This window comes from Seriola aureovittata, chromosome 9 (assembly GCF_021018895.1).
Source record: "Seriola aureovittata isolate HTS-2021-v1 ecotype China chromosome 9, ASM2101889v1, whole genome shotgun sequence".
Lineage (NCBI taxonomy): Eukaryota > Metazoa > Chordata > Actinopteri > Carangiformes > Carangidae > Seriola > Seriola aureovittata.
In genome coordinates this window covers 7,051,001-7,070,790 of record NC_079372.1, presented here as the reverse complement: position 1 = coordinate 7,070,790, position 19,790 = coordinate 7,051,001, and the positions used below count along the sequence as shown (strand labels likewise).

Sequence of the window (19,790 nt, the reverse complement as noted above, 5' to 3'; positions counted from 1 at the left end):
ACCCTGGGGTTTAGGTCATTATGATCATTCCCCCTGTTCATACTGGCTCTGAAAGGATCTTTTCTTAACGCAATGTCAGTGTATGTGATGGGGGACAAAATATACAAGCCTCTGTTCTGTACAGCTGAGCAGTCAAGCAAATCTGGTGGGTATCTTCCAAACAGTCTTTTAAAGAGGAACTCTGTCAATGCTGCACATCAAAGTCTGTTCACAGGTTTTGAGGAGTACTGTGCATATAAAAATGTATATGGTATTAATGCTTTGGTGGCTCCAGAGGCAGCTGCTCAAAGTCTGATATATTGGCTCGAATGATGTCACTTGAGGCAGTAGTGGTCAGAGCTTAAGACAAGTTTTAATATGAAAAAATCTAGTGGAGTTAGAAAGAAGTGTTAATGAGACCTCTGTAGCCTGCTCCTCATCTCCACTTAAGGAAGACTTGCACTGTTAGTAAGACTGCTGAAGCTTTATTGAGCTGAACTTCAAAATGCATTTTAGCAAAGAACAAGGACCTCTGTCTCAGCTGGTACTATAGGTCAATGTAACATCAGAAAGCTAGAAATGAAAATTGTGTTGACGTCAAAACCAACCTTGGCTAACTGACATCATGACATTCAGCACACACCGGGCTTTGATGATCTTTGATGACCTCATGATGACGTTGGAATGAGACATTTGGAAGATGTACCAACAACTTAACATCAGCTGTTGTCAATATTCTGGGTCAAATTGACATTGGCATCAGATGTTTTCAACCTATATTTCAACCAAATATCACCGTAACGATACTGGTAGCCAGCTGAGGTTGTGTTGTGATCACTTCAGGAAAGGATCTGTTCATGGCATCATGGACGAGAAATAATTAAAGGAAATGATATCAATGTCCATATGTCAGTATTATTTTAAGATAGCCTTTAAAAATGTGAACCTATATGCTTTAAAGACATTTTATTATGACAAATAGCAGAATGCTTCTTCAGCATTGTGATTACAAGTGGGAAAGTTATCATGACTGATGGTGGTCAAGAGAGCATAAGGCAGTCTGGCAGAGGGAGACAACCCTTTTTTAATCTCCTTAGTCTAACTGACTCTCTCTCTCTCTCTCTCTCTCTCTCTCTCTCACTCACTCACTCTCTCCCTCCCCCCCTCTAGATAAAGAGACACAGCTTTGGTTTCAGGACGAAGAAAAACAGGGATTTTGTAAGCGGGGAATTGGCCAAATTAAGCGTAATCATGTTGTTGTTATATCACTCTCACATCTGGCCCCAGGGTGATTGCCCGGGTCACGTCCGCCGTGCCTGCTGTCAGTGCGATCAGCCCCGGGGTGACAGGAAGCGCGCTGTCGCTGTGGTCAGTCGATCCAGTGCGCACTAACCATGCCTCCGGCACGGCCCGGAGCGCCAAACTTTCACCAACAACGCTCGGACGCCTGTAAGACCGTGAAGGTAGGCCACTTTCCTCTCCTGGAACCGTCTGTGACAGCAAGTGCGACAGGTGCATGTGGGATCGTTCGCCTCGATGCGGTTTTTGTTTTTTCTTTTTTTCTTTTTATATTAAATAATATTAACATTTATTCAAAAAGAATTGAGGGAGCGGCTGCACCACTTTTTTTTTATTTAAATCAAGGCAAATTTTTTCATCAATCTGGACTTTCCTCTTTAATTTAGTTGTATAAAAGGTTGGAGTTGCTCAGTGAGGCATTTGTTATGTCTATGCCTAAATCACAGCTGGTACTTAGTAGTCTGCTATACTTACAGCCTGTACCTCACTCACATCACTTCAGGACTCGTTGTAGAGCATCCTGTGCAATGATGCTGCATTAGTTTCCCCCTTTTCCATCTCAGCTGTTTTCAAAGGCACCTGGGCTTGATTTGTCTTAGACTGGAAACAGGCCTGGCATGATGAATTTAAACAGGTGTAATAGCTACAGTATAGATAGTGTTAGATGAGAGTATATACGGCATGTATTTAATGTAATATTTTCATCTCCAAGTAAGAAATAACTACAGCTGTTACACAAACGCCATCAAGTGAGAAGACGTAAGTTTTAATGCAGTGCACTGCATTGACAGAGACATGCATCTGTAGAAAGTGCTACTGCTCTTTGGTCATGAATTTCCGCTAGGGGATAAATAAAGTATCTATCTATCTATCTATCTATCTATCTATCTATCTATCTATCTATCTATCTATCTATCTATGTGTAGTTAGTTATAGTTCATGTTCATGTCAAAACGAATGACACTTTGTGTCATGTGTTGTCTGAGTGTTACCCTGAATGGAAATTCCTTGAATACTGAATTGTTTCATTCATGCCCTCATTATTCCCAGAACCCCTCAAAACTCTGCTGACTCTCCATCCTCCACTCACCTGACATGACACAAACACACACACACACACAGACACACACACACACACACACACACACACACACACACACACACGCCCCATTTTGTAGTCCATTAACAACTTGTATGACGCACAAGGTGGAGCTTAAATTATTTTTGGGATAAGAAATCTTCCTGGGGGCAAAAGTTTGTCTTGGTGGAGAGACCTGGTGGAAAGTTAGAGTGCATAAAAATAATGTTTTGTGTTTTGTTTTTTTTAAATATGGGTTATTTTTTGATAATGATGCTCATTTTTCTTCCTTTGTGATGATCATCAGCCAAAAGCTATAATCTAGTCTATTGTATTATTTAACATCACATCAGCAGTTACATTTTCTTCTAAGCTTGTGTAGGCGTCATACTGTACATTAGTAGACTTGTTACCGAGTCTTTCCAAGTTAGTGATCTGTTACTGAGGGAGAGAGATGAAGTCTTCAGGGCTGAAAGTGTACAGTATGTGTCATGTGATTATTTTATAAGCAGATGTGGAGATTCACTCAATATGCATGGTGTATTTAGGCATCTGTGTGTGTGTGTGTGTGTGTGTGTGTTGTGTATGCGAGTGTGTTACTTGTTTGTACGCCACCTGAGATTAGTGATATGTAACAGAGAGTCAGACCAGATGGCCATATTTTTCCCGTCTGGATCTGGCAGAAAAAAAAAGAAAAAAGGCTTCTAAAAAAAAATAACGTGATATTTCTGTAAATGAGACAGGCTTAATCCCCACTGTGGAGGAAGAGTGCCAGGGTGGGATTGTGAGGGGCGGAGGGGAGGGTGGGAGGATTGGGTGGGGGTGGGGGGGGTTGGCGCAGGAGGGTGACCTGGGTAGGCGGTGGGATGGATGAGAGCCTGTGTCTGTGTCTGTGTTTCATTGCCTTTGAGGTAAAACTAAATGATGGCATAGATTTCAAACAGCAGCAACTCACATGGTTTAAAGTTGTTTCTTTTGTTTTGTTGCTGTCAGTTCAACAAGAATGGACTGGACATTTCACTGCAACAAGTAATTTCAACTCAAAGACAAACTTCTCATAATGGGGACAGATAATGACACTTGTACCCTGCTCAGTTACCCTTGTTTCAAGATTTAAGAAAATCAATATCTTATTAGGCAAATCACTCGCAATGACAAAATGATTTACAGGCCTTGAAAATGTATTTTCTAGTGTTATTCCACTTTAGAGATTGTTATGTTCCCTTTTTTATCCTTTTATTGTCTGAGTTGGTAAACACATATGCCACAAACTTTTCGTCCACCAATCAGAGTTTAGCAAAATTAAAATCTGAGGAGGGTGGGCCGGTTCAAGTCACTGATCACTGTCAATCAAATCTCATAAAACCACACCCACACAATCTGGATGATGCAGAGTAGCTGACTGTTGATGGGCTATACATTTGGACCAGCCTTTATTATGAAAAATGAGATACATTTACATTTAGTCGTTTGACAGATGCTTTTATCCAAAGCAGCTTACACATAATGGACTAAAGCTTCAGTGCAGGATGAAGGAGTTGTACCATGTACTGTTTATATATAACAATGCTTTGATAATGGTTGAACTTGTACATAAATCTTCTTGTCTTGTCCGTTTTTTAAACCCAGTGTTCAGTCTTTGTCCATAATTAGAAGTAACAAGAAGCAGTTTAACTGGCTTATACATTTGCCTTTTTATTAGAAGTAAAATGTAGGCAGTAGACTGTCAGTCTGATTCCATCAAAGAGCATTCTTATTTATTCTGTTAGTCACCCTGTGTATTAGCTTCCAGTCTTGTCAGTATCTCTGTGTCTCTGTGCTATGTGCTGTTTTTAGATGCTCTACAGGAAGTTTTTAATTTATTAGGAGGTGGTTTTGGCTGTACTTTGCTTGTGATGTTGTTTGTGTGTGTGTGTGTGTGTGTGTGTGTGTGTGTGTGTGTGTGTGTGTGCGTCTTGTCAAAAGGCCAAGGGAGGATTTTGGTCCCAGCTGCTGTGCACTGGGACTTGGCCTGGAGCCTGCAGACACACCCATGTCAGCATCAGCAGCAGTGTACATCTGATGAATGCCTCACAGAGACGGCACGAAGACAACAAACCTGCTCCAGACAGAATATTTACATGTTTCATCAATATTTTCTCAGGGCATTTCATATCAGCTTTGTTTAATTCAGTTTCACATGTGCCGTCCACATATATGTACTGGTGAACACTTTCACTCATACAATTCATTATGTTTAAAATATCTATTCACTATGGGCATGTCTGAGCCGTGGGTAATAATCAAGCTACAGTTTCTTTTGGAATAATCTTCTTTAATCAGTGCCAACACACCAAGACACACAGACACAAGACAGCCAGCTTCCCTCTCTTGGTGTTCACATCACAACCCCTTTTATACTCATAGCTGCCCCCCAACAACGTTGTCTGGAAATTAAATTGACCGGAGGCAAGGGGCCATGAATGCTAGACTTCTACTACCATGTGAACACAATTATAAGTCATAATACTGGAGTATTTATGATAAAAAGTTGAAGTCTGTGGCAGCCCCAAAATAATAATGTGGAAATATACCAACTAAAAACATATTATGTACCACAGTGTTTTTAAAATGTTTTTAAAACTCAACAACTTACAATAGTAAATTAAGTAATGAAGGTAAAGCATAGGAGCATGTATAAGGCAGTATAAGGTTACAAAGACATAGTTGCAGTCTTCTATCTATCTATCTATCTATCTATCAGTCATTATCCATATTGTGCACTTATTAACAGCCTCACTGTTAATAGTGTGACACATTAACCTTTTCAACCATGTTGGACATGTCTTCCCTTGCCTGGTCTTTGCCATATAACTTGGTATTTTTTGCGTGCGTGACTGTGTTTGAGTGTTTCATCTTTGCTCGCTCTTCTCTTAAGCTGACCTCCCAGTGAAAGTGTCATTGCAGCTTTATCATTAGGAAAAAAATCAGAAGGGGAGCAAAAGAAAACAAGACCACTTTCAGGATACACAGTCACACATGCTGACATACAGTAAAAACTTACAGTATAGTGTCACATCATGTAACTGCCACACACTGAAGTACACCGAGGGTCCATTTTGCCTCTATTTTAACTCTATTAATGAGAAGCAGCGTTTGGCTCTGGTTTTGAGCACTGCATTACCAAATGGACATTTGTAATTCATATTTCAGTAAGTGATTTAAAAGGTCAAGAGAGAGGGATAAGGTTATGATATTCTAAAAATCTGTTATTCGGATAATAGGTGTTTAATAATTAAAAATATATTCTCTAATGCCAACTGTAATACTGTCTGAAAATGTTTACGGGAGGCTTGTTTGTACTGAATAGAAATGACTGACTTTGTGTACTGTAGGTTTGTTTGTCTGTGTCTGTTTTTGTATGTATTCTCATATAAAAGACATCTGCATTATCAGTTTGCATTCAATGGAAACATTTAATATGACTGCAGGAGGTAGAGTGATGTTCATTTAGTGCAGCACAAAGTAAGGGTGTGAAAGTGACATTTTTAACTGGAGGAGCAACTAACAATTACTCATTTATTATCGATTAATTTGACAATCTATTGATTAACTGTTTTATCTTTAACTGTCAGGAGATGTTATAATTTCCAAATCCAAAACCCAAATATATTTAGTTCACGCTCATACAAGAAAAAGAAAAGAGTCAAACACCCACATCAGAGAAGCTGGAACCACCATGATTAGCATTTAAATCTAATTTCTTTTAAAGAAGGAATCTTTTGTTGACCAAAAAAATCAATTTATCAACTAATCGTTGCAGCTCAAAGTGGTTTTCGTTGCTTAACCTTATCCAAACTTTAAATGGTTTAGTTTCCACACGCGGATTCTGCAGCTGGACGAAATTAACTTTCTGTCTGTATGTTTTGATAAATTAAAGAAAGAAAATGAAATGCCGTATGTGACTCAAGAAGCATTATAATTCTGTGTATGTGTGTGTGTGTGTATGATTGTGTGTGTTGCTTCTTGTGTTTGTGTGCCTATCTGTGATGGCTCGCTAGTATCTGTGTTGATCTGACGGAAGAGATCCCTCGGCTTATGGCACTGAGCTGCCCAGCCTGCATTAATCTGCTTAATAGGGTCAAAAGTGTGGTCCAAAAATACCAGCTCTACCAACCAATGCCCTCACACAGCCAGAGACCCCACCACCACCACCACCAGCACATCACAGGGGCATAACAAAGGAGTCCGGCACACAAGGTCAACCGCACTGTGTTTACTGCATCTTGAAGTGAGAGCCTCTCCACAGAATGAAAAGTTGACGGTAATGCCCACACACTTGTGTGAGCGCACTTAACAGACACACCAACTGTGCTCAGCTGCAAACATCTGGCACACTGCAGATTTATTCTTGTGATAATGAATTATATTCAGTGAAGTATGTTTGAATTTAGGCATCAGTTTGTGATGCAGTCATGTTGGGTTAGTTCATTGGTTATTAAGCAGGAGGTATGGACAATTAAAACAGCTGCAGCAGAGGCAGCTTTAAGTAACTCTGCATAACAGCATAGTAGCTAAGTAGTTGTGGTGGTGCCATTATCACAGTACACTATATGATGATGTATATTAGAGAATGGAAAGGGAAGATAAAATGGAAATAAGTATAATAAGTGTAAAGAGTCTGATTTGGATCCTGTGATCAGCTGTGACAAAAGCATCACTTGAAACTTTAATGACGCCTCAAGCTTGAGTGGAATTACTTAGAACACGCACGCACACACAGTCACACACTCACAAAGACAGAGAACAAAAAATAAAAACCTTTGAGCTGAAGTCAGAGCTGAAGGTTTGGGCGACATAATGGCTGTAATACTCTGTATTTGTGTCAAGATTGATCTCTGTATCTTTAAATACCTTCATGCCTTAAAAGACTGGAAGTCAGCAGCCTTGGTCCTCACCGGGCAACAAACAAAATAGACACATCTAAGGCATCAATGTGACATAATTCAGCTCAGTTGGAGGGAGTGAGTGTGCTGCTGTTTGCAATCCTTCTGTCTAAAGCAGTTCATACTGTTATGCTGAAAACACGGCATGTGTCTGACGCATTTGTTGATGCGGTGGTGGCAGTATCATTGCATTGGTTTATATAGGAAAATACAATGTTTTGACATCTACATGCATCTCTAGCAAAGCACAGGCTTGTAGTTAAGCTCTATGTGCCTGAACATCTGTTCATGTCTACACACATGTGCTAAAGTAACAGGGGTTAGCTTACTCAAATGTACAGTTGCTCGGATCAGCATGTAATGCGATATTTCTGATGCATTTTCCCAGGTTGCCCCACACAGGCAGTTGTTTTTTTTTTTTCTTTCTCCCCAGTGTATATGCGCCGTGCTCTCCTGTGTTTGTACGCATCAGAGCATCACATGTAGAGATACTTCTCCTGTGTATTAATAGCACGGCAAGAATAGTCAGAGCGCCATGGGTTGGTCGTGGGCCCCATATGACACCCCTGTTTTACGCTGTCCTACCACGAGTCAAGGTCACACTGCCTCCTCAGAAGCAGTTCGTCCTCACGGCTGCGCTGCACAGCTGCTGGTGTCTTTTTCCATGCATATATGAATGCATTACACCATATGATATATACGTGGAGTTAAACACACAGTTACAGCTTAAATATCTGATTATTATGTATTCAGTTCATTTTTTGTCATTGCTTTGATTTTATGACCTATTAACCCCCAAATCAACTCTTCACCCACTAATGCATTAACCCATCCTAATCCCTGGCTTTAGCACAGAGGCTTTTTTTTTTTTTTTAAATGTTGTCATTAATTACATGGAAATAAGTCTTATATTCCAGAATGTAGACAACATTTTATTAGGATGGTAGAATGAATATCAGTTTTAATCTTATTACACATATATATATATATATATATATATATTTTTTTTTTTTTTTTTTTTTTTTTTTTGCCAACATGTATCCTGTAATTCTTGAAAAAGTTCATCATGTGTTTATTTAATCCCTACATTGACTACTTTGTTTCTAGTTTCATTCTTTTTTTCTTTTGCTTGCTTGAGCGTTTGCAAATATGCAGCACATTTGCTGTCATCTGTTAACATGTGTAGATATACGGTACTGTTCAAAGGTCTGTAATAAAAACTATGAAAAGTCATATTTCCAGAGGGCCTTCTTTATATTCCTGCATGGGTACTTTTAATTCGGCCACAAGTCAAATTGAAGGCCATAAAACAGGATTTAATCCCTGTCACATTACAAAGATATTAAGGGAAATAGACATGTTGACTAAACAGCGTTGACAAGACCCTCCACAGTAGCTGTTGGCACATACTCATGGAATTATGAGAGCGGAGTGGCAGCCTCCTGACATGCCTGTGTGTATAAATATGTTTTACAGTGTGAGGACAGGGAGGTATGGATGGGTATGCCTGAGTGTCACTCTGTGGAATCTGACATAAGATCATTTATAATCTCAGAGGTTGCCAAAAGACACCTGAGGGCCCCTTAAGAGATCAAATTTCCACCTTTTTTAGTCATTTGTCATTTAGACCAGACAACATTAAAAATACATGTTCTCAACGTGTGCAGCTTAGACAGAGCTTACAGTTAAAGAGTTAAAGGAGGTGATAATATGAGAGCTCTGCTGAGTTGGAAAGCTGCGCGGGGTGAGGAAGGAAGCTTTGGTTCACTCTCTCATCGTTCTTTCTTTCTCTGCCATGTTGGACATGTTAATGGAGTTGTTAAACATGAATTATTTATTGTGATACTGTAAATAAATCAGATATAGATGTGGCCTCTGTGTGTGTGCGTGTGTGTGTGTGTGTGTGTGTGTGTGTGTGTGTGTGTGTGTGTGTGTTTGCAGGGTGAGTGAGTTAAGCATGGAGAGATCTGAGGCTCTAATCAGACCATTCCAGTCAAGAAGGCCTGGACCACATCACCCATATCACTGTGAGACAGCTTATGGCCCACCTGGAACAACACACACACACACACACACACACACACACACACACACACACACACACACACACACACACACACACACTTGTATACAAAATGAACAGTCTTTAGTATCAGATACTTTCCCACTGTTTTTCTATGCTTTCGATGAGTTGTGTGCATGCCTGTTTGAATGTGTTCGTGTGTGTGCACGTGGCCTTTGCCACAGCTCTAGTTTCTACTCCAGCATAAGGTTACCCAGTGTGGTCTGTGATAGTCATTCTGATCCCGAAAGCTGCAGCAGTGGCACAGCTTGTGGAGGACCGTTTTCTCCCTCTTCAGTTTTTGCTTTTTACAGCATATTGTACACACATGACCTGTAGACTTCTTGCTAAGTAAGGTAAGGTGTGTGTTGCCTTTTATAGCTCTGTCTGTGAGCCTGTCTGGGCAGTTTATGCTGTAGTTCCCATTACCATTACCTAGTTGCTTTCTTTAACAGAAATAGAGAATATTTTGGACTGCGGCTTTTGAAATTAAGTTCCTAAACCTGAGACCACTCTTCACGTGCCTTAAATTAGATTTAATTCTCTTTTTAAGAGGATGCAGGATCTTAATTTAAACATATAACTCAACAGATCTCCAGCTCCACTTTAAGGTAAATAATAAATTACAGGTAAATAGTTGAATCAGTGCAACCATCTTGATCTGTTCTGGAAACAATAGTCTTTCTGGAGAGTCGGAGCAGTCATACGTCTTTCAATTACTTTTAAAGACAGACATGTAAGCAGTTTCTGTCACATTAAGCAAAATCAAATAATGATGGCTTATTGGATTATTGAAAAAACATTAGGTATTGGTCAAGCAGAGCAATATCATTGGCTAACTTTCAGGTATTGATCTAGTGTTTTTGCCCAGTGGACTATTTTAAGATCATGAGAAAGTTCTGGTTGCTCAAAGGTTCAGATTACGTCATTTCAGTCATGTGGTTAAAGAGGAGAGGAGTGAAGGGGTTTGATTTGATTGATCATTTATCATTGCTATATGTTGCCATCCTACATTAGAGTTGACCTTGAAGCTGTCTCATTGATTTTTGTTGCCAACTTTTTCACATCAGACATATTTACCAGTTACAAATTAACCTTCTTCCTGTGCGCACAATCGATATAGCTTTTGTTTCTCTTACCCCCTCATCATCATCTGTTCCTTCCCCTCTTTCCTTGTCAGAGCTGCTGTCCCATCATCCTGTCTGTCCATCCACCCACCTATCAAGTCCCATTCTCTCTCACTGTCACTTTCCTTCTTTTGCATTCTGTCCTCATCCCACCCAGTCCTCCCACCCACATCCGTCACCCCAACAATTTTCATGTCATCCTTCTTATTCCCTCTCCCTCTTTCTCTCTCTCTCTCTCTCCCTCTCTCCCCCAGCAGGATTGGTATCACTGGCGTTGGTTTTAGGTGGTGACTCATCTCTGGAGTCTTTAATTAAACATCTGCGGGCGTCACCACTCGGTCACACACACACATGCACACATGTACAGTATAAGCACACTGCACTGCACACAGATGCACACTCAGACGAAAGCACGCACACACACACACACACACACACACACACACACACACACACACACACACACACCTCACTGATTGGTTTACTAACTACTGAATGATCTTCATGCTGATGAAAAGTTTGTGTAAATTTAAATGCAAAGACAAACATCATGGTTTTCCTTTACGGCTAGAGGAAATTGAGGGGCACAGTACAGTTTAAAAGTGAGGCCTGGTGTCTGGAGGAAGTTAGACCCATGCTATCACGATGCAGTCAGTTAATTATGCACTAATGTATGCGCAGCCCCAGTTACCCTGTCCTGTCTGCTCCTCCTACAGCCTGCATTGGGGTCATTACAGGGTGTAATATGGGCGAGAAAGAGAAATAATGTGTGCACATGCAGGTCAGTGAATGTATGAACTAGTTCATAATTGATACTGTGTATGTACAATAGATTACAAGGTGGAAGAGGTTGTGTTTCATAATTTGGGTGTAAAAAAATCATAAGTTTATGCCAATGACTGGACACAGTGACTTGAACAGTGATTTTAGCATTTAACAAATAAGCCCTCCATTAGCTGCACTTACATCCAAATGCTAAGCTACTCCTTTTGTTTAATGTTTGTTGTTTTCCTTTTTCAATTGCATGACTCACTGCAGTGCCTCTTCAATAACAGACTGTGGAAAGAACTTTACTACTACATCTTTCAAATCATCTCCTGCCACTGATACTGTATAATCTCTTTTTTTCTTTCTTCCCATATTCTGGCTGCCTCACCCTGTTCCTCCTCTTTCTGCCCTCATTTCTGCATCTCCCTCTCTCTCACTCGCCTTTCAGTTGCTGGTTGCCAGAGGGATGGGTATCTAAGAAACGACGAGTCATGATAGAACATGTGCTTTCAGACGTCATATTCTTATCACCTGATGACAATTAACACAAAACAAACCCTTAACCATTGACAGAATCACACTGACTATCTTTCCCTCTGTGTCTCTCGCTCTACAGGTGAAAAAAGAACAGAGGGGGCAGTCAGTTTGTCCCGTTACTGTAAGTGCTGCTGAAGACTGGTACTCTGCTGCCAAATCTGGTGACTGAGCCTCCCGTCTGTCTATCTGTGTGTGAGTGTGATTGTCTTATCCTGGGGTCCCAAGGCTTTGCACTGGCTGAACTGCAGCCATGGAGGTGGCCCTGGTAGACTTTGAGAGCCTGGATGACCTTGATGTCAGCCTTGGGGATGAGGTGGACACTTATGCTGATGAGACCACAGCTCTCACGGTGGACCTGCCCCCAGAGCACAACAGCCCAGGCAGCAACTACCATCTGCGAGCCCCTCAGCTTTCCTCTTCGCCTTCCCATCATAGTCCTGTGCCCTCTTGCATTTGGGAATCCACTTCATCTTCGCCCATTCCACAGACACAGACTCTGGGAGTACCCCAGTCCCCAACGATGCCAACTCCAACTAGGCGGGGGCGCAGTAGCTGCGCAAGCATGATCTCCAACTGGAAATTGCTACTGAGCAGTGAGGGCACTAAGGAGAGTGAGACAATCTTCAGTCGGCTCGCTAAGGAGTGCTGCGAGGATCTGTTTGTAGATAAACGAGGGCTGGATGATGGAGACCAGAAAGTCATCATCAACATTGCTGGTCTTCGATTTGAGACGCAGCTCAAAACCTTGGACCAGTTTCCTGACACACTGCTAGGAGACCCTTTTAAAAGAATGGACTACTTTGATCCAATGAGGAACGAATACTTCTTTGATCGGAACCGACCCAGTTTTGACGGGATATTGTATTACTACCAGTCAGGGGGTAAGGTCAGACGACCAGCTAATGTTCCCCTTGATGTGTTTGCAGATGAAATTTTGTTCTATGAGCTTGGAAACGAGGCCATGGAGCAGTTCAGAGAAGATGAAGGATTCATAAAAGACGTTGAGATCCCTCTACCTGTTAATGATGTGTATAGACAATTCTGGCTGCTGTTTGAGTACCCGGAGAGCTCCAATGCAGCGCGGGGTGTAGCACTAGTGTCTGTTTTTGTTATCGTCATATCCATCATTATTTTCTGCATGGAAACTCTTCCAGAATTCAGAGATGACTCTGACCCAGTTGTGCCCACACCTGTACAATCTTTCAACCAATCCAGTGGTTACTCCTCTGTGGCTCCACCTAGTGCGAAGCCCACAACTTTCTCCGATCCCTTCTTCATCATTGAGACTGCCTGCATCGCTTGGTTCTTCTTTGAGCTGTGTGTGCGATTTTTGGTCTGTCCTAGCAAAAAGGAATTTTTCCACAACCTCATGAACATCATTGACATTATATCCATCATCCCCTATTTTGTTACTGTGGTTACAGAATTGGTCACAACGCCAGAAGAGAGCTCAGGACAGAACATGTCTTTGGCCATTCTTCGTATCATCCGCCTTGTCAGGGTGTTTCGTATATTCAAACTCTCCCGTCACTCCAAGGGGTTGCAGATCCTGGGTCAGACTTTGAAGGCCAGTATGCGTGAGCTTGGCTTGCTCATCTTCTTCCTCTTCATTGGAGTCATCCTCTTCTCCAGTGCTATCTACTTTGCTGAGGTAGATGAGCCTAACACACAGTTTGTCAGCATACCCGATGGCTTCTGGTGGGCTGTGGTTACCATGACCACTGTAGGCTACGGGGACATGTGTCCCATTACCATGGGGGGTAAGATGGTGGGCACCTTGTGTGCCATCGCGGGTGTGCTGACCATTGCTTTGCCTGTTCCTGTTATTGTTTCCAACTTCAACTACTTCTACCACAGAGAGACAGAAGCAGAGGACAAGTTGCCTTTGGCAGATGCGCTTGAGGAAGCCATGAAGACTGAGACAAGTACCAAACAGGGTAGCAGCACCTCACTCAATATAGCCAATGGCATCTGGCAGAGTGACAAAGGGATATAACTGTCGAAGGAGGAGGGGAGGAGGAGAGACTTTGCCACAAAGCAAGGGAGAAATATTAAAGAAGAGAATAAAGAGGAAATTAACTGTTATGATTTCCTTTTAAAAAAAAAAAAAGGTTAAATGAGACATTTTGTTTGTACCTACTGATACTAAATATGTTTTATAATGATATACAGGACATACCGTACTTACCTCTTTGGTGTCTATTATGGAAACGACACGTTGAAAATAACAGACAAGCGGAAGAATTCCATCCATAGTCATGTTCAGGATTGTATGTCGACATATTTCAAATGCACTTTGTGTTAGGACTCTTCTTTTAGTTGCATAGAAGCAGAACAAATCCATCATTGTCATAATTCAGCACTATGTATGTTTAAAGCTGTATTTTTATAATCTTGGTCTTATTTTTATTGTCTTGGCCAATAAACCTAATGCTTATAAAATGAGATTGAGATTTTGGGCAATATAAAAGTTAAATCCTGCAAGCCAAAATGTTGATCTGATCATAAGTGTTAACTGCATTGCTGAGCTACTTCTTGGTTCATCTTATAGGACTGACCTTTCTGCTGCTGGAAAAGCTGACAAATCATTAGATTTTTATGATGAGTTATTGGTTATGGAAAGGTGAGCATTGTGTTTGTGCAGCCCACAATTTCTAACCAAAGCGAAACTGTAACTGAGATTGATATCGGACAGTTTGGGTAATGCCTTTTATCGCTCATCTTCTTCAAAACAGTTGCTTGATGCATATGGTCTGTGGCGCCCAGTAGATGCTGCTGCTGTCTGCGGATGAACTGTGCAAAATAATAACTGATAGGGATGTTGGCCAACCATACAGAAAAATGAGACCAAGGTTGTTAAAAAGGCTTTAAAAAAACACCAAAAAAAACCCCAAACACAATTTTCCTATAAATGTCTGAATGTGTAACTTGTGTATTGTGTGTAGATTATAGCCCTGCTGTATTTATTAGTTCAAAAATGTATCACAGTTCTGTTGTATCTATTCATTCTCTCTGATAAGTAGCATGGGTAAGAATCCTCCACTATTAATGGCGGTCTAACTGACTCCACGCTATGTATTATAATGGAGTGCCTTAAATTATGTATTTGTCATACTGTTGAATTTGCCATACATAATCTTACTGTAACACCTATGTTCATCATGGATAAATACGTATTTTTGTTTTCAGCTTGGTTGAAAATGTAGAAGTTAAAACCTTTCTCCATTCTAGCGTTTGTTTGTGTGTATGAGTTCTTTTCCAAAATTCTGTCAAACTAAGAAAAGAAATGCATTCTGACCTGAAACACAACCTAACATAGCCAAACTTTGTGAGGCAGAGTCTATCCTTCAAAATTTGGATTTCATGCTATTAACATCATCATTATCATCCATCAGTGGATATTTTATTGAGCGAGTAAAACTAACAGTTACACCATTATTAGAAAATTATGAAAAAACACATGAAGTGAAAAAGAGGAAGAAGAAGCCAAAGATAATTGCTTTATACAGGGGATAAAGGGAACTGTTGCAGGGCCAGGAGACATTAGACGAAAATGTCCCATGATCCGTCTTATTTTGTAGGCATAAGGCGGAAAATGATGCTGCAGCAGTGCAATGTGAGTATTTCTTTCATTAGGTTTTTCTGAATATAAAAATCTTGGAAAGTAAATCCAGACTCCAGGAATACAATATAATCTCAAACTGGTTGAGCATACCATTATATGCATTTGTATGTGTTTCCTGTGTTTGACAACCAACTTCAAGAGGATAATGATTATTACAGTGATTATACAGTATGTCCGTTTTTATGATATCGTCACTCTCTCGTCTGTGAAGCCACAGTTGTGCAATGATTCAGAAGTAGACTGGCCTGAGCTGACCTGTGTCGTCATGGCTACAGCAGATGAGGGTTTATTACAACAAGACCATGACACTGTATTTGTGTTTGGATGTATGATAGCATTTCAGTATATGATTTACTGTTATGTGGATGCAATATATTCTGAAATTTTAAATCATGTCTTCTCATGTTTTATGTGTGTTTGTGTGCACGCAGGTGTGTGTGCATATGAGAGACAGAGGGAGAGAGAGAGAAGTTTGCGTTCTTGTATTTTCTCCTTATCTCCATTGGTGTCCCCCTTCAGGGAAGAAAATCCCTCGTTATACAAGATTTCGTCATTACTTTCAGTAACCTGTCTCTGCTTTCACTGTAATGTTAGTGCCACACATACACATACACACACGCGCACACACACAAAGACAGAGGTCACAGCAACAAGGCAAGTGGAGAAACCGTATCACTGGAAGTCTTCCAGACAACAACAGGATGCCAGTGTCTGGTTGACATGGAGGAGTCTGGAAGCTATTAATGCTAGCTCGCACCACCTGATACCCTTCTCTCTGGACTCACCTCAACACCTCGTCTCAGGCCGAGAAGGCTCCTCAAAGCTTAACATATGGATTCAGTAAATACTAGAAGCAGAAAAAATAAAAAATGAAATCATTTTAGAAATCATTTCCCCATTTTATTTTCCATGTGAAAAAATATCTCACAGTCACCAATGAGATCCTAAAATAAGCATTCGTTTCCCGCAAGTGTGATGCAATGTGAAAAAGCACCAGACTCTTTATGGTGTAAGAAGTGAGTCTAATTTCTTCATACCAATTAACAACGAAAAAATATGTATCATGCATATTCATATGAGGTAGCTGGTGGGCAAAGTTTCTGTCACAATATTCAAGGAATAGTAATCTGCAGATTATTAGAGATTTCTGTTTTTGATATGCAAAAGACACAACACTAAGGGGATGAGACTAACTGCTTGTTGCAAATTATTCATAATTAATAGTTAACTTTTATATATTGCTCATAATAATCAATCAACTTGCCAAGTTCTATTTTTAGATTTAAAGTGTAGTTGCTACTTCATGATGAGAAAAAGCCTCTCAATCATGAGCAAATCTACAATATGTCGCACAACTGGTTAAAGGGTCATAGTATAATATATTAACATAATGTGGAGGGCTTCATTTCAGGAAGCTATTTTAATAGAAGAATATAATAAATGATTATGCAGAACTCACATTTTAAAAGCTAAGCAATCAGGTTTAGATGCATTTTCTTTAGTGAGTTGCTGTTACAGTGAATTCCTGCACATGTGGCTGAATAACATGTGTAGCATAAACATAGACATAAACAAAAATCTAAACTTAGATGCAGAAAATACTGTAAATGTGACCACATTATTGAGATATCAGACACGGGGACAAGTTTGACCGTGTTCATGCAGAAGATGAAAATCAAGCAATAGAGTAGACTTGCAGGGCGTTTTTTTTCAATAAAACTATCATAACAACTTTTGATTTGCAAGAAATGTCTCATTAGCAATGCAGATAAAGTTGCACTCACAGGCAACTTTAGAGCTGAATTTTGTTCTGTCATATCACAACTGCTGTGTTATTATGCAGAGTTGGGAACAATGAAACTAACACACAATGTTTCAGACTCTCAGAATGCCGCTGAAGAGAGCTGATGAGTGTTATTTGACAACTCTTGATCCGCAAATTGTTTTCCAACTGCTGTATTAAAACCGATTTGCATTTCCTCCAACCTGACAACAGGAACCCTAAACTATCAATGGATGTATGGCCCAGATTACAACCATAGGAAATGAGGGACATCCAAGGACAAAGAGTGAAAACAGAGCTGCTGATGGAAAGTGAGAAAGGAGGGATGAATGACACTTGGAAGGAGACCAGATCTGAGTGTTCACACGCCACCTGGTCTCCGGTAATGGACTGTCACCCGCATAGATAGGTTACAAGCAGGTACGGAAATAGGTTAACAAGCGATAACTGCCAGACACATAAATCGGTATGTTCACACATACGCACCCATGCTCTCGCACACAGACACACCCCCAAATGCAAAGCAAAATGATATCCTAATGTGGTGCAGCATTTGTAATTTGTGTTATTGAAGTACAAGAAGAAAAAAGTTCCAAGTGCTCCTCTGACAGTGTAAACACGCAGTAGCACTGCTGAATGTAAAACTGATAAAAGCTTTACCCCCGAAGGCACATATTTGATATTTGAACCAAAACGAGTAAAATAGACAGAAAGTTAAAACACTAACTTTAAAGTTACTTTAATGTTTAAAGTAAAGTTACTAGTTGCTATAGTTTCCGCGCTCTTGTTACAGTTTGGGAGGGAGCACAAGAGAAACGGTTTGGGAATGGACTTTTGTATTTCACCCAAAAGGCCACGTCAGCACCGAAGAGTCCTTTCCCCTTGCCTGCTTTTCCGGCGCTCTCCTCCTCTCTCCTCATGCCACTCAGAATACACCAGTACATAATGCTCTGTGTTGCTCTTGGTTCAAAAACAGCAAACAATTGTCCAAGGACATATTCAACTTTTACTGTTACTGTTAAAAGTAATTAAGATACACATATTTAACAGATGTAGACGTCTTTTCCCAGACAGGATCGTTGTCTGTGATCGTGGTTCAGGTTTATAAACTGGCAATAGCAGCTGCACTTTGAGTAGAAACTAATTTGATTTCCATGGATTCAAACTCAAATTTGAAAAGGACATTCCCATCTGAAATGTTAAATCCAAATATCATACATCAAATCAGTCAGAACTAAAAAAGCTTTTGATATTAATCTTTGAGAGTCTGTCTCGTGATTTATCCAGAATCTGTGTGTGTGCGCATGTGTGTGTGTTCCATATACTCATGGCTCTGTGGGGTTTTAACCACAGCTAGTCAATCCGACTCCATCCTTTACAAGGTCGGGTAGGTCAATAAACTTGTATTCCAGTCACCGGATACCTCATCAAAATTGTAGTCGGTAACGTAATCCAAACTCAGTGATAGTGACTTCCAGATTACTTTCTGTATTTTTTGTGTAAATAAATAGGCTACGGTATAATATATGGAATTATATCTTAAATTTACAAATTCTTAGTTTCTCACTCTCACCTCAAAACTGTTTCCCCAAACAACTGCTTAAAAGTTACTAATGAACCACACATCAATATACGCACATACACTGTATCCTCCACTGTGCCATATATGCACACAGCTCTCCCACACATATATATATATGTGTATGGGAGAGCTACTCTGAGTGTCAGGCTGCATGTGTGCGTGCGTGTGTGCATGTGTGAACGCGTGCCTCAGGATATTAGAATTTAATTGAATAGAGGGATAATATGAAGAGTTTGTCATTCCTGAAGTCTCACAGACGGTGCTGTCAAAGTTTTTAAATAATAAGGCTTCTGACTGAAAGGTCAATTCCTGCATCAGCAGGATAAATCTGTGTAGAGAAAGTGAAAGAGCTGTGTCTGCCACTCCATCATTACCACCACTGACGTGTCTTTGGGCAAGGCCCTTAAACAAAAATACCACTATTTTACCTTAGAATAATGGTTTCAAAATCATTTTGATGGTACACTGACTTGTAATAGGGAGAATGGCGCACTGAACGCCCGTTCTGGCACTACACAACACTAACTATTGGTCTTCAGCTAGCTGTGGCCTGTGCTCAGTATTCTCAGTATGGACATCATGGCAGAGGCGAAGAGACTAGCTCCTAGCATCTACATTTCAGCACACCACTGCTGTGGGTTCAGATGTTTCCAGTCAATCAGATTAGCCAAATGCTCACTTGACATGAGTGGACAGCAAGATATCTGGTTTATGCTGAGATGATGATTTTGTGTTTGTTGCCTGAGCGACTGATAGGTTTTGTTTCTGTACATAAACTGTTAGTTTATATATAAAACAGGAACGCATCGGAATTTAAAACACATAATGAGATAGAGCGCAGCAGTCATAGTGAGTGTTGGTCATACACGGGTGAAGGTGCAACAACACTCCTGATCCTGTTTGTGGAGGTGTTATCTTTTCCATGCAGTATTTGAAGTTAATCTGCTGGGAAGCCATAAGATTAAACTGCTGGGTTTACAAAGCCCCACACACACATATACAACACACACAACCAAACAACATTT

The 19,790-nt window shown here is 40.4% G+C and overlaps 1 protein-coding gene across 1 annotated transcript; it reads left to right on the top strand.

Moving 5' to 3' along the window:
- The first annotated feature begins 1,140 nt into the window (after nucleotides 1-1,140).
- Nucleotides 1,141-15,790, top strand: kcna10a (potassium voltage-gated channel, shaker-related subfamily, member 10a). Its single transcript, XM_056384239.1, has 2 exons — nucleotides 1,141-1,442; nucleotides 11,855-15,790. The coding sequence occupies exon 2, from the start codon at nucleotides 12,026-12,028 to the stop codon at nucleotides 13,769-13,771; it is 1,746 nt and encodes a 581-aa protein (XP_056240214.1). The 5' UTR covers nucleotides 1,141-1,442; nucleotides 11,855-12,025; the 3' UTR covers nucleotides 13,772-15,790.
- Nucleotides 15,791-19,790: the final 4,000 nt, after the last annotated feature.